Source organism: Pseudophryne corroboree, chromosome 4, assembly GCF_028390025.1.
Source record: "Pseudophryne corroboree isolate aPseCor3 chromosome 4, aPseCor3.hap2, whole genome shotgun sequence".
Classification (NCBI taxonomy): Eukaryota; Metazoa; Chordata; class Amphibia; order Anura; family Myobatrachidae; genus Pseudophryne; species Pseudophryne corroboree.
The window spans coordinates 613,854,969-613,871,235 of NC_086447.1; the positions used below are offsets into that span (position 1 = coordinate 613,854,969).

The following is a 16,267-nucleotide window of genomic DNA, read 5'->3' on the forward strand; positions in this document are numbered from 1 at the left end:
CGCCAAGCCTTGCTAATCTGGCGCTATGCACATACTCTATATGATTGGGAGGGGCAAGATGCCAGTACTCCGCTATGGTTTAATAGTACGTATTCAGAGTTGTACAAGATATCTCCAGATAATATTTGGATAACTAAGGGTGTAATATCTCTAAAACAACTCTACCAAGATGGAGTGCTCAAGTCTTTTCAGCAATTGAAACTCGAATTTGATATACCTAACACTGCCTTGTTTCGGTACTTTCAACTTAGACATGCTGTGCAGACCCAGTTTCCTCATGGCCCACCTCCAATTGCAGATTCACCCGTTAAGTCGTTGCTCACTTCTCTTAGTCGAAGGGGAAAAATATCTGTCATATATACTGCTTTGAATAATAAATATGGTCATGATCATTTGAATACACTTCGCATCAAATGGGAGACTGATTTGGGACCTCTATCCCAGGAGCAGTGGATCCAGATCCTGGGCTCCATTAAATATACTACGCCATGTATACGATATAAACAAGTCTTTTTTTACATTCTGCACAGGGTGTATCGGACTCCTGTCACTATGCAGAGGGCTGGTCTTAGGGATAACTCTTGCTGCCCCAGATGCCGGGAGACCGATGCCGGATTCTGGCATTTGTTATGGGACTGCCCTGCAATTTCCCTTTTCTGGTGTAAGGTATGGGGTGATATAACCATGACTGCCCCATCCCTCCCCGTATTAGACCCCGGCCTATGCCTGTTTGGATTAGATCTTGAGGAAACACACTCTGTGGTACTGTACAAATATGTCCTGTGTCTCACTACGCTGGCGAGGGTTGTCATTGCCAGGGTTTGGATCTCAGCTGACATGCCTAGGGTGGAGCAATGGAGGGCGTTAGTAAATTCAGTAATACGACACGAGAGATATATGTATAAGATAAGGGGTTCCTCCTCTCAATTTACAGAGAAGTGGGACCGCTGGTGCAGCACAAGGCTGGGCAGACCGATACTGGACACCTAGTCCTTCTTTACACAGATATCGTTTGATAAGAAACCTTAAGTGAATATAATTGACGCACACACTACATGTTGAATTTTAACATATATAATTTTATTGATGGCAATTGTTACAGTTAATAGAATGCTGATGTTTGTTTTGAGTTATGTATAAATGTCAAAAAAACAAATAAAAAAGTACTTGATTTAAAAAAAAAAAAGTGTCTATTCATGAAGCAGTGAAAAGTGTGGAGAAGTGAGCCAGTGGAGAAGTTGCCCATGGCAACCACTCAGCATTGAAGTAACATTTATAATTTGCACACTAAAAAAAAACCAAACAGAGCAGCTGATTGGCTGCCTTGGGTAACTTCTCCAATGGCTCAATTCTCCACACTTTTCACTGCTTCATGAATAGACCCCTAAAAGATAAGCTTGTTTTTTTCATGTTCCTATACAGGCTGAGTATTCCCTATCCAAAATTAGAAATCCCACTTTTTTGGGTCCCCTACTGAGATAATGACATTATATATATATATATATATATATATATATATAGGTATATATATATATATATAGGTATATATATATATATATATATATATATATATATAAAATTTGCCCCGGCACTCCTCCTGGTAACTGGCTGAGGTGCCCTACCTTGTGGACATGCTAGTCCACCAACATGCAGCAAAGAGAAACAGGTGGCACTCACAGACTTGAAAGGAATGTTGAACAAAACTCCACTCCGTGAAGCATTTAATGGAAACAACAGGTGACGTTTCGGGGACGGGGACGTCTGAGGAAGGGGATGTGTCCCCGAAACGTCACCTGTTGTTTCCATTAAACGCTTCACGGAGTGGAGTTTTGTTCAACATTTCTTTCAAGTCTGTGAGTGCCACCTGTTTCTCTTTGCTATATATATATATATATACATATCTCTGCGCGTGTTGTGTCTGCCTCCCCTGCGGTGCGCATGGTTTTGCCCAATTACTAGCGGAATTCCTGTTGCGATCAACTTGGAATTACCCCCATTGTCAACAGCGTTGACAATACAGCAGTGTTGACATGCTGAATGTTGACATTGTGAACTCAATGCCATAAATTACAATCAAGTTGACATTCTCATGTTAACTTAATGAGTGTTGACATAATGTACTACACACACAACAGGTGCATATACTACTGCTCTCTCCCGGTGTAACCCAGGCAAATATACTACTGCTCTCTCCTGGTGTAACCCAGGCACATATACTACTGCTCTCTCCTGGTGTAGCCGAGGCACATATACTTCTGCTCTCTCCCGGTGTAACCCAGGCACATATACTACTGCTCTCTCCCGGTGTAACCCAGGCACATATACTACTGCTCTCTCCCGGTGTAACCCAGGCACATATACTACTGCTCTCTCCCGTTGTAACCCAGGCACATATACTTCTGCTCTTTCCTGGTGTAACCCAGGCACATATACTACTGCTCTCTCCTGGTGTAACCCAGGCACATATACTTCTGCTCTCTCCTGGTTTAACCCAGGCACATATACTACTGTTCTCTCCTGGTGTAACCCAGGCGCATATACTACTGTTCTCTCCTGGTGGAACCCAGGCGCATACATTACTGTTCTCTCCTGCCTTAACCCAGGCACATATACTACTGTTCTCTCCCGCTGTAACAGCCACGCAGTGTACACGTACGATGCATAGTATATTGCGGCTGTACCATCCGCACCCCACATTTCCTTTGCTTTAAATACTGCCTGAAAGTGCTGCTCTAGAACCTTCTGCCCGGATGCGACCCCTGTAAGCTTCTTGGCGCTGCCAGGCTTTCATGAAGAAGTCTCAGAACATGATGGATAATACGGTTTTTGATCAGCATGCTTCCCTGGAACACACAGTTCTGATAGAAACACAGCTCCGCATGGAAATACTTGCACAACTCTGTTCTGCAATATGCCTGGAATGCTTTAATGGTCTTCTAGGTGTGGCTATATATAACAGCAGATCACCTGCGACGAGTCAGCACAGCGTTCCCATTGGGTCTCTGTTATCCGTCATGACTCGGCCTAGTCCTGTCACTTTATGGGGAGACGTAACACCACTGCTTATTACCATGGTGCTGATTCCTATTACCAGAAAGTATTGGACCTATAGATCAGCTCCGCAGAACTCACTCAGGGCTGCCTAGTCCTCTCCTTTACAGAGTTTATGGGGATAGGCATATGAATATCCTTACAAAGAATTAAGGTTCGAAAAGGGTTGAGATTACCTAAAGGATAAATAAAAGGGGCAGACTAGATGGGCTAAGTGGTTCTTATCTGCCGTCACATTCTATGTTTCTATATACATATATAGATACATGTCATTATATATGTACGTGTCATTATCTCAATTGGGGAAACAAAAATGTGTGATTTTGAATTTTGGATAAGGGATACTCAACCTGTATTTACAATTGTATTTGACTCTTTATAGGCGCAGGTCACTTTACTGTTATTATCTTTACTTTGTGTAATTTACCACTGCACTTTATGGTCACCAGGCTGCCACCTAGAAAATTGGGGATTGCCTAATTTATAGACCCTTTTTTAATACCACATTACATTGAGGAAAAATTACTCTGCGCCAGGTTCATCAACATATATATATATATACACACACACACACACATATATACAATCCTGACGAAAGGCGCAAATAAAGGCGTCTGAAACGTTGATTGAAAAAGCTTGTGAAGCTGTGTAATTTCTCTTGCAAATCCTTGGAGTGCCGCCCACCAATCTGTGCTGTCTGCTGGGCTCTGTAGTGCCACGGGAGGGCACCCAGGTATTTATGCTGTGCTGTTGGAGTGCCGGTCATACGTGTATGTATATACACATATAAATATATATATATACACACATACATACATATACATATATACTAGGTGATTCATCGCGCCCTACGGGCGCTCTTCACACCGTCTTGAGGGCTATGCCCCCTAAACCCTTGCACGCTCTTCTGGCGTGCAATAGTTGCATTATATGGAGTATTACCTCCAATCATAATTGTGAGAGTGGTTAAATATTGCACAGACAAAGGGCGTGCGATGGTTAAGGGGTCGTAGCCCCTTGCAACGGCGTGAACAGTGCACGCAGGACCTGATGAATCACCTAGTTGGTGCTGGGGTTGGGGGAGTGGCGGGTCAGGGGGAGACGGGGATGGGGGAGGAGGGCCTGGGGTGCCGCGGGTGGGGGAGGTGTGGTTGCTGGGGTGGTGCGGGTGGGGGAGGGGCTGGTGCGGTGGTGGGGCAGGTGCCGCAGGTGGGGGTCCAGAGCCACCGCGGGTGCCGCAGGTGGGGGAGGGGCAGGTGCAGGGGTGCTGCGTGTGGGGGAGGGGATTCCTGAGCCACCGTGGGTGGTGGAGGGGGGGGGGGGGTTTGCGGGTTCAGAAGATGGGGCCCAGAGGTACTGTAAGTGGGGGAGGGGCAAGTAATGCTTCTCCTGTTTCTCCTCCTGGAAGCAGGTAGACTGCTGTCCTCCCTTTGGCAGTGGCTCTCCCGGAGACTCGCACAGCAGCCAATCACTATTGTTAGCATCGGTGTCCCAACGCACCGCATTACAGGGAAGAAGATGCAGTCCATAAACTACAGCTCCCAACAGTCCTTAGCGCCTGAATGCTTTGGCGCTAAGGGTTGCTGGGAGCTGTAGTTTATTTAGTGTGTATACTTCCCTGTAATGCGGCGCGTTGGGAAACCGGCGCTAACAATAGTGATTGGCTGGCAGATCTGACTGCTGTGCAGTGTCAGCGCCAAGACATTACCCTCCGCGATATCACCCACTCTAACCATTACAATAGCTATCTCGGGGCTTCCAGGCCGGCTGGCCAGGTGCCGTGTTGCGAATTCAGGGCCTCTGGGGATATGTGCGTGGATGTGGCGCGGAGGCACTTCTGTGACATCACGCGCAGAGGAGGCTCAGAGTATGCAGCGCTGGGAGGACTATGAAAGCCTTCAGCTGCGCCACTTTCATACACATCTATGCCGGTGGCCGCAGCAGCTTTTGTTCCACGTGCGCCGCTGCTAGGGAGTGGGGATTGTTGATGCCGGAAGGGGCTGGCGGACTGGCAGCAGGACATACGGGGACATTCCGACCTGATCTTAGCTGTGCTAAATTTAGCACAGCTACGATCACTTACACCGACATGAGGGGGGACGCCAAGCATGTCAGGCCGCCGCCCCCCGCACAAGTACAAAAGCATCGCACAGCGGCGATGCTTTTTTACTTGAAGAGTAACTCCCAGTCAGTGCAGCTCCTGCAGCTGGCCGGGAGTTACTCGTCGCTGGCCGGGAGTTACTCGTCGCTGGCCGGGTCGCAGCGGCTGCGTGTGACGTCACACAGCCGCTGCGGGCCGCCCACCTCACAGTCCGGCCATGCCACTGTGCCGCCCCCTCCCGCCCAGCGACCGCCTGCGCCTGTCAATCAGGCAGAGGTGATCGCTAGGCAACGACAGCCGTCGGCTGTCAGCCATGTGCTGGTGCATGTGCAGCTATTGCCCGATCGCTGCACTGCGATGAACTGCAGCGAGCGATCAGGTCAGAATGACCCCCATAGGACGCTGCAGTAAAAGTTTCTCCCCCCCCCCCCCCCCCCCTATCTACAGCAAAGAGACTTGCTACAGATGCAGTGGCATACCCTCCAGCTGTACCTTTTTGGCAGGTACAGGACCTTTTTTATGGTCTGTACCATTTTTTGGCTCTCCAAACTTCCATTGAAAGTATAGGAAAAGGGGCGTGGTCACGACACTGTTACCGTGGTCATGCCCCCTTTTCGAGTTTGTAGCGATTTTTGTGTGTAAATTGTTGGAGGGTGTGATGCTGCAGATGCAGTGGGCCTATTTTGAGGTGTGGCGCTGGAGCTGCAGCTCCATCAGCCCCATTGTTAATCCTGCTCTGGGAACACACAGCAGCCAAAGGACAGAGCCTCCCATTGAAAGTAACCTGTGTGGGAGGGCGTTTCTCGCCCAATCAGCTATGGACTGGGTGTGATAGACCTGCTGCTAACCCAATGAGAGCTCCTAGCCACGCCCAGCGTTAGCCACACAGTCACAGATCCGGGCAATTATATAGGAGATATGTATATTATTATATTATCATTATTGATATATATATATATATATATAGTGACAGTAACACTGGAATAGTGTTTGAGGGCAGGTATGTTTGTCCCAGGTTCTTGTCTTTAGAAAATGAAAACTTCTAGGAAAATGTTTTTGTTTTGTTAGAACCTTTTCAGTTTGCTGGAAAAGCTGGATAAGGGCCCTGAGAAAGAGAGAGAGAGAGAGAGATAGGGCGAGTTCCAGACATTGGGCCCAGTTCGGATCTTTGGCCTCACAGAGGGCTAATCAGGGCTTTCAGCTGTGCAAGAGCCTTATAGGGCTGCTAGCCTGATTAGTGTGTGCAGACTGCCTGAGGAGACAGGAGAATCTCTGTGAGAGAAACACGCTTCCTTTTACAAGTGAGCCATACAGTATTGACTGGAAAACTTTGTGTTTTTGTTTAGAGACAGTTAGGAACGTCTTGTGTTTAGTTAGTGCCAGACAGGCAAGGTATTTTCTTTTGATGTTTGTTTTATTTTCTGTTTAATAAAACTGGTTGCGGCCAGTTGCACCACAAACTGGACTTGTATGATTCCCCAGCTGCTGCTTGCTTCCATTTACCCCAGGAAACGGCACCTTGTTCCCTTACAGTGTTACAACTTGGTGGAGAATGTGAGCAGTCCGTTCTGCGCATTAGTGAAAGCAGCAGCTTTATGAGGCCTGCGGAAAACTGTGGTTTATGCAGATACAGCTCAGTGTGAAGGTGCTGAGATTCACCCCTGAGTATTCGATAGATGTCCTGGGTGAAAGCAGCTAAAAAGCCGCCCAAAAAATCTGTCGACATGGAGGAACTGCTTAAAGCCTTGCTGCAAGCTACAGCAGCTCAGCAGGAGGCCAACAGACAGCAGCATGTGGCTATTGACGAACTTTACAGGCAACAGCACCAGGATAGAGAGGCCTTAGCAGAAGTGGTGCAGAGCCTTGCAGCCCGGATTGAAGATGTGGCCGTCAGTGCTCCGACCAGCTCTAGTTCTATACGGGCCAGTCACTTCCTGCAGAAAATGACAGAGGCTGATGATGTGGAGGCCTACCTGACCACGTTTGAAAGGACTGCCGAGCGTGAGAACTGGCAGAAAGCACAGTGGGCCAGTCTGCTGGCACCTTTTTTGTCAGGTGAGCCCCAAAAAGTGTACTTTGATTTAAGCCCTGCCGAGGCTCGGGATTATGATAAATTAAAGACTGAGATCCTGACCCGCCTGGGAGTCACGCTGTCAGTACGAGCACAACGGGTGCACCGTTGGGTGTATGCCATGGAGAAGCTTCCTCGCTTCCAGATGCACGACCTTATTAAGCTAACAAAAAAATGGTTACAGCCAGAGACATTAACTGGTCCCCAGATGGTTGAAAGAGTTGTCATGGACCGCTATTTGAAATGTTTGCCCGTGGTCCTGCGCAAGTGGGTGAGCCATGGAAATCCGGATACAGCTGACCAGTTAGTGGACATGGTAGAGAGGTATCTGGCGGCAGAGGAACTACTGCTGACCACCCAGCAACCCATAGATCCTCGACAGCGCCCTTCAGTAAAGACTGGTATGACTGTTCTGTGGGAACGCAAGGATGGAGAGACTGTAAACACTGGCCCTGGAGACAGGCCAATGGGGCTAGAAAGGTCTATGCTGCCCAAACGGGTTGATAATCGTGTGGTTAAATGTTTTAGGTGTGGTATGCCAGGTCATGCTATTGCCAATTGCCCAGTTACGCAAGAACCCATGCAATGTGATGCTGCATTTGAATGTCGCAGAATGTCATTCTTTGCTAAGTTAGCCTGCACTGTGGTACCTTCACCTGAGCTGGAAAAACAAATGTGTGACGTGTCCTTAGAGGGTAACCGGGTAGAGGCATTGCTAGATTCAGGAAGTTTAGTTACCCTCGTGAAAGCTGGGTTAGTGAACCCCTTAAAGGTCCAGCAAATACCTATTGGGGTAACTTGCATACATGGGGATACCCAACATTATGTCACTGCTGAAGTGAATATAGAAACTTGTTGTGGGTCAGCAATTGTTAAAGTAGGACTGGTCCCCATCTTGGTGCATGAGGCCATAATAGGGAGGGATTTTCCTCATTTTTGGAAACTGTGGGAATCACGTTTATCAACAGATGTGAGAAGTAAAGAGCCAGTTGATAATCACGGTGATTTTATGGATGTACGTGCGTCTTCGGAACTTTCTGACCCTTTGTCTTTTGCTAGTTTGGCTGGGTAAGTGACAGATGGGGAGTCCAGTGAGGGCCCTCTTGCTGGAAACAGAGACATAGTAGTTAGAACTGAAAGTGTGCCTTACCTGGAGGTAAAGAAGGATCTGTTTGCGTCTGAACAGTTAAAGCAGTGTTTCCCAACCTCAGTCCTCAAGGCACACTAACAGTGCAAGTTTTAGTGATATCCAGGCTTTAACACAGGTGACTTAATTAGTACCTCAGTTATTTTGATTTAACCATCTGTGCTGAAGCCTGGATATCACTAAAACCTGCACTGTTGGTGTGCATTGAGGACCGCGGTTGGGAATGCCTGAGTTAAAGGATACTACCTTAATAAAGGCTAGAGAGAATGTTAAGATGGTTAATGGGGAACCTGTGGTACCAGGTGACAGGGTTACGTATCCCCACATGGCCATCTGTAATGAGCTCTTTACCACATTGTCAAAAGGGGTGAGGATGTGGTGGAACAGCTGGTAGTTCCCCAGCCTTATAGGAGAACGGTACTAGAGTTAGCTCATAGTCATGTTACAGCAGGACATTTAGGGGCAGAAAAAACCACTGAAAGAGTTTTACAAAGGTTCTTTTGGCCAGGGGTTTATAAAGAAGTGTCTGAATATTGTTCTTTCTGTCCTGAATGCCAGTATCATGCCCCTAGACCCCATTTCAGGAGCCCACTAGTTCCCATGCCTATTATAGAGGTCCCGTTTGACAGAATACCCATCGATCTCGTGGGGCCCCTGTTAAAGTCCGCTCGGGGCCATCATTATATCCTGGTAATAATGGACTATGCCACTCGATATCCTGAGGCTGTCCCTTTACGCACTATCCCAACCAAGGCAATAGCTAGGGAGCTGGTGCAGGTGTTTAGTAGAGTGGGAATACCAAAAGAAATTTTGACTGACCAAGGTTATCCATTTATGTCAAGGATCATGAAAGAATTGTGCAAATTATTTAAGGTCTCTCACCTCAGGACGTCCATCTAACATTCCCAAACTGATGGGTTGGTGGAAAGGTTTAATAAAACATTAAAAAGTATGTTAAAAAAGGTTGTTGATAGAGATGTGAAAAACTGGGATTGTTTGTTGCCCTACTTGTTAATGGCCATCAGAGAAGTTCTTCAGTCCTCTACAGGGTTTTTTCCATTTGATTTGTTGTATGGTAGACACCCCAGAGGGCTGTTGGACATTGCCAAAGAGACGTGGGAAGGACAGCCCACTCCTTATAGAAGTGTTATTGAACATGTAACACAAATGCAGGATAGGATTGCAGCCGTGGTACCTATTGTCAGAGAGCACATGGAACAGGCCCAAAGTGCTCAATAGAGGGTATATAACTGGAGTGCCAAGATACGGGAATTTGCTCCTGGAGATAGAGTTCATGTTTTGGTACCCACTGTGGAAAGCAAGTTCCTAGCTAAATGGCAGGGTCCATTTGAGATTAGGGAAAAAGTGAATGAGGTTAATTACAAAGTATACCAACCGGGAAAGAGAAAACCCGAACAAATCTACCATGTTAACTTAATCATACCATGGAAAGATAGGTTGTCTCTGTCAGCGGAGCCTTGCCCTTCGGTGTCTTCAGCTCGGTTGCTTCCCGCAGTAAAGGTGTCAGAGACATTATCAGCTGATCAGAACAATCAGGTTAAAGAATTTCTCATCCAAAATAGGGAGATATTTTCAGAACTGCCTGGCCGAACGACCATAATAAAACATGACATTGTCACAGAACCAGGGGTCACGGTCCATTTAAAGCCATATAGGATTCCTGAAGCTCAGCGAGATGCTGTTTCTAAAGAAGTTAAAAACATGTTAGAACTTGGAGTCATAGAGGAATCTAACAGTGAGTGGTCCAGTCCCATAGTTCTCATCCCGAAGCCAGACGGTAGCATACGCTTCTGTAATGACTTTCGTAAGTTAAATGAGATGTCCAAATTTGATGCATACCCCATGCCCCGTGTGGATGAGGTTATAGAAAGGCTGGGAACAGCCAGGTTTCTCACCACGTTGGACCTGACCAAAGGTTACTGGCAAATACCTTTATCTGATAGCGCAAAAGAAAAAACAGCCTTTTTGGTTCCGGAGGGGTTATACCAGTATAAGATGTTACCCATTGGGTTGCATGAGACTCCAGCAACCTTTCAACGGGCAATGGATAAACTTTTGAGGCCCCATAGAAAATATGCAGCTGCCTATTTGGATGATGTGGTCATTCATAGTACGGACTGGGGGTCCCATTTGATTAAAGTACAAGTCGTACTGGACTCAATCAGAGAAGCAGGGTTAACTGCTAACCCAAAGAAGTGCTGCCTCGCAATGGAGGCAGTTAAATACTTGGGCTTCACCATAGGCAGAGGTCTGATTAGGCCCCAATTGAATAAAATTGATGCTATTCAAAACTGGCCTCATCCAGTGAATAAAAAACAGGTAAGGGCTTTTTTGGGAATAACTGGGTACTATAGACTGTTTATTCCCAATTTTGCGACCACAGCAGTGCCATTGTCAGACCTTACCAAAGGGAAGCAGTCAAATATGGTGAAATGGAACCCTGATGCAGAAAAAGCATTCCAAGCGTTAAAAGTGGCTTTGTGTTCACAACCTGTATTGATAACACCAGATTTTTCAAAGGAAATTGCTGTACAGACAGATGCCTCAGAGATAGGGATAGGGGCTGTGTTGTCCCAAACCAGAGATGGGGATGAACACCCTATAATTTATTTGAGTAGGAAACTGAATGAGCATGAAAAAAGGTATGCCATTGTGGAAAAGGAGGCTTTGTCCATTAAGTGGGCATTAGATACCTTGAGATATTACCTCTTGGGTAGACAGTTCAGACTAGTGACAGATCACGCCCCTTTAAAATGGTTGGATGTAAATAGAGGCCAGAATGCTTGTGTAACTAGATGGTTTCTAGCGTTGCAAGATTTTAAGTTTACTGTCGAACATAGACCGGGTACACAATTGGCCAACGCAGATGCACTGTCCCGCATCTTCTGTTTGGGGGCTACAAGTGTTCCTGCCCCTAGGTCGAAACAGGGGAGGGGGATATGTGACAAGAACACTGGAATAGTGTTTGAGGGCAGGTATGTTTGTCCCAGGTTCTTGTCTTGCATGTTTTAGAAAATGAAAACTTCTAGGAAAATGTTTTTGTTTTGTTAGAACCTTTTCAGTTTGCTGGAAAAGCTGGATAAGGGCCCTGAGAGAGAGAGAGAGAGATAGGGCTAGTTCCAGACATTGGGCCAAGTTCGGATCTTTGGCCTCACAGAGGGCTAATCAGGGCTTTCAGCTGTGCAAGAGCCTTATAGGGCTGCTAGCCTGATTAGTGTGTGCAGACTGCCTGAGGAGACTGTACAATCTCTGCGAGAGAAACACGCTTCCTTATACAAGTGAGCCATACAGTATTGACTGGAAAACTTTGTATTTTTGTTTAGAGACAGTAAGGAACGTCTTGTGTTTAGTTAGTGCCGGACAGGCAAGGTATTTTCTTTTGATGTTTGTTTTATTTTCTGTTTAATAAAACTGGTTGCGGCCAGTTGCACCACAAACTGGACTTGTATGATTCCTCAGCTGCTGCTTGCTGCCATTTACCCCAGGAAACGGCACCTTGTTCCCTTACAGTGTTACAATATATATCTCTATATATCTCTATCTATATGTAGCTCAATAATGAGATTGGTGCCCCTGGGCTAAGGTAAACTCCCACCAGTTACTCACACCCACTAGGTGATTTAATACAATAATGATAAAAAGTTTTAATGAGGAGGCTAATAACCATCGTTTTGTTCCTCTATAGTAGTTTATTAAAATACATAAAAGACAAGATCAATGTCCATAATCATACAGTGGTTTTTGAGGTAAAGTCCTTCCAAAGTTGACACCGTTTGGAGATCAAGCTCAATATACAGATGTTTCTTTGCAACCATTTCCTCTTATTAGAATTAAAGATGGAGGTCACATCAGAATGAAACAGAAATACCCTATTTCTGTATCAATCTCCTCATTAAGACTTTTTATAATTATTGTATTAAATCACATAGTGCAGGCATGTCCAAACTGCGGCCCTCCAGCTGTTGTGAAACTACATATCCCAGCATGCCCTAGCACAGTTTTGCTGTCAGAGAATGCTAAAGCTGTGTCAGGGCATGCTGGGAAGTGTAGTTTCTCAACAGCTGGATGGCCACAGTTTGGACATGCCTGACTTAATGGGTGTGATTAACTGCTGGGAGTTGACCTTAACCCAGGAGCATCAATCTCATTATTGCTATATATTCTTTATTGTACTTGGTCCTTCCTAACAGAGAACTTAATGAGTTAGGGCAGCCAGACTAATTTTTCCAGACGTAAGAATAATTTTCCATTTCAATTAGCGCAGGAGAGTTTTTGTGTATATATATATATATATATATATATATATGTGTATATATAGACATACACACACACTGTATCTATGGGATGTAGTCAGCATGCCAACATTCGAGATCATGTCGGTCAGGATGCCGATGCCAGATTCCAGACAGTAAGTGTGCTGAGTATTACTCAGTAAGAGTATTGCTCTTTTACTGCACAGATGTTAGGAGATGGGGTGGGAGGGAGAACACTAAACTGTAGAAGGGGCATTGGGCTGAATGAAGGGGCCCCGGTACATGACTTATGGGGTGGTAGGGCAGGGTTTACTACACAGGGAAAGGGGTGGATAGTGGAGTGGGCTTAATATTCATCATTTTCTGGTGGGAGGGCAGCTTGCTTGACTGTAGATCAGACCTGGTCAACCTGTGGCTCTCCAGCTGTTGTAAAACTACAGGTCCCATCATGCTTTGCCACAGTTTTTCTATTAGGGAATGCTAAAACTCTGGCAGGGCATGCTGGGATGTGTAGTTTCACAACATCTGGAGAACCACAGGTTGGCCAGGCCTGCTGTAGCTATCTCCAGTTCCTGGAAATAGATTTCTTAGCTTTCAATGGGGTAAAACACTAGAGAATCCCACCTTTCAGGAGGTACTGGGAACTTGGGGATCAGAGTTCAGGAGCCTGAGCAATCCACCAAAGAAAATGCAAACAAAATACCAGGCGTGTGGAGCTGGAGCAGGGACCAGCTGCTGGAAGACTGAAATCTCTGGTTTTGGGCATAGTGCAGGCAAGCTGCCAGTGTCCGCCGAAAAGGGAGAGACCCAGCTTTTATAGTATACCCTCAGCAAAATTTCCAAGTCAGACAGAACCAGAGATATCAGGCTGGGAAGAGTAATTAACTGGCTCGGATGGGGGACCACTGCTTAGAAGTCGGATATCTCAGGTTACCTTGGGGTGAATTTCAAAAATCTGGCACCCCTGGAAAGAGCGGACCCTCAGCTATCAGCCTAGGACCCTTAGACTCCTGGGGACCCTGGATAAGTGCCCAGTGAGCCCATACAAAAAGACGGCCCTGAATGCGACTAGGACTCATAATGAGAATATTCTGATTAATTTTATACACAATATACAAGTGTTATATATCAAATGAATTACCACAGTCTCCTTGTGCATCCTAGTTGTATTAAATTGTGACTAATATGCATTTTTTAGCAAAAAAAAAAGCGCCCAACATTAGCAGAGTTGCACAGGATCTGGTGGCTCACTCATGCCAGGCATCTCACCCTGCATGGCGTACTGAGAATGTATGGGGTCGTATCTGTGATATGATGACTACAAACGATCTCCAGGAAGCTTACTAATTTATGCTGAATGTTTTTTTTTTTTTTTTTAAAGGGGCAGTCACTTACAAAACCATGCCTTGTACATTATTACCAATATAAAATAATGTACGAGGACGACTGGCACCCCGCATGCCTGCCTGGCAAACTCGGACTCCATTATATCCTGCCCCATATGTTTAAATATACTTCTTGAACTGAGTTGTTTTAAAAGTGACAGTTAACTGATCAACAGAGGGGTGCTCATTAAGGGTACTACTTGAAGTATGTGGAAAACATTAGTGTGCTTGATTCTAAACATTGGACCACTTCCCAAAATACAAGTTATGATATAAATGAGGTTACTCTGCCATCTAACACCTTTGATGTTGTCTGACTGGGGACAGTAAGAGCCAATCCTGACAAGACACATCATTACAGCCATATAATAATGATGTCACTGTATAAATACTGTACACGCATCTACAACATAGATTTTCTCTCATCACTTATAGGCCCAAATGTATTAAGCCTTAACAAGTGATAAAGTGGAGACCGATAAAGGGTGATAAATGACCAGCCAATCAGCTTCCTAGCTACCATGTCACAGGCTGTGTCTGAAAAATGACAGTTAAGAGCTGATTGGCTGGTCATTTATCACTTTTTATCCATCTCCACTTTATTTCTTGTTAAGGCTTAATACATGTGGGCCATAGTCCCAAGAATTTGGATTGGACTTTGTGTGTTAATTATTGAAAAAACCTCAACCTCAGATTAAAGCAACATGCGGATGTTCAGATGCAACCCCGCTCTGTTCCTGAGTGCAGTGACCTCAGGAATGCCCAACACCATGACACATGGCGGCAGGTTCACACTGTTTAGATAATTGTTTTGCATGAGGTCATCTAATTAACATGTTCCTGAATTTGCATTATGAGAATACCTTACATAAAATGTGTCCTGGCTTATGATTTTATTTGTAGGTTCTCAATGAATGTCCCATATGGAACAAAAGGCTTGAATAAAACCCTTTTATCCTTAAATGATTGCCTGTTGTTTTACTTGACATTACAGAGCACCTAACTGGCTTCTTATGGAAACAGTGAGCTATAAATCTCATAACACATATGTCACTATAGTTTTCAAGCACATTTCTGCAGCAGTCCTGAGCAACACTTTTCATAATTATTAAATTAACTTGAACCATTTTGTCACGTGCCTGTATAAATCATTAAATAACATGTGAACTCTCCAATACCTGTTGATCATCTGGGGTCCAGATACCACAAGTGATCTGACTCTCCAGGTTTATCTCAGATGACCAGTGTCGTTGACCACTCACTGAACCCACAAGCACAAATCCATCTCGGTATGATATCAGAGCTTGAGTGCCATCATGACTCCAGGTAAAGTCACTCACCTATTTGAGACAATATAAAAATCAGTTAGTATGGCAAGATTATTAAGAAGGGGCACAATTTAGGATTGTTAAATAGGACCCTAAAATACGGAGCAGAAAATGTATGTATAGCTAACTCCATGTAGCTCTTTTCTCTGGGGCTTAATACATTTTATTTATAAAGCATAGCAAGGGTTATGTAGCATCATACAAAGGAGATAGAACATACAACTAAAGGTGCACACACACTTTGTGATATCTCACACGATATCGCTCATTTTCACCCTTCTGAGCAGTAGCGTGTGATATTGCCCAGTGTGTATGCTATGGACGATGAAGGATGCACGGCCCCTCGCACTGTTATTGTCCCATGCTGTCAATTGTGCATGCAGCTTGCAATATCATACAGTGTGTACGCACTATGTCGGCGGCCCGGGAGGAGATGGGAAACACTATGCAATATTGTTCCTGGAGGGTAACACACAGTGTGTATGCACCATAAGACTGCTACACACAAATTCATACTTACATAATTATGTATCATGTAAATGATCCCTATAGCTACATGCATTTTAAATAAGACTTCTCGTGGCCACTTACAGTATACGGAAAACACAATACACTTGTAAAACACAATACACTAACAAATCCTGAAAAATATTAGTGTCTTTTCTTCAACAAGTAGACTTTTGGGCTCCCTTACATTTGGCTGTACGTCATTTTTATGACACGCCTCTCAGATGTAGCAGTACATGTCCGCACTGGCAGGTGTTACTTTCACAATCTCCCTGAAATGCTTTTTCAAAGCAGACAAGTATAGTCTGGTACTAGTCATATTTATATACTTTTTTTTTTTTTTTTTAATTGTATGCATATTATATGTAAAATAAATCTGTAAATATCTTAACTCAAGTTGACC

At 44.9% G+C, this 16,267-nt stretch overlaps 1 protein-coding gene across 2 annotated transcripts in view; it reads right to left on the reverse strand.

Annotated features, from left to right (window-relative positions):
* Positions 1-16,267, reverse strand: part of TULP4 (TUB like protein 4) — an 807,065-nt gene that overhangs the window by 309,540 nt on the left and 481,258 nt on the right. For both annotated transcript variants that reach the window (XM_063917647.1, XM_063917648.1), the window contains one exon: positions 15,208-15,369. In XM_063917647.1, coding sequence (XP_063773717.1) covers positions 15,208-15,369 — 162 coding nt within the window. The remainder of the gene's footprint in view (positions 1-15,207; positions 15,370-16,267) is intronic.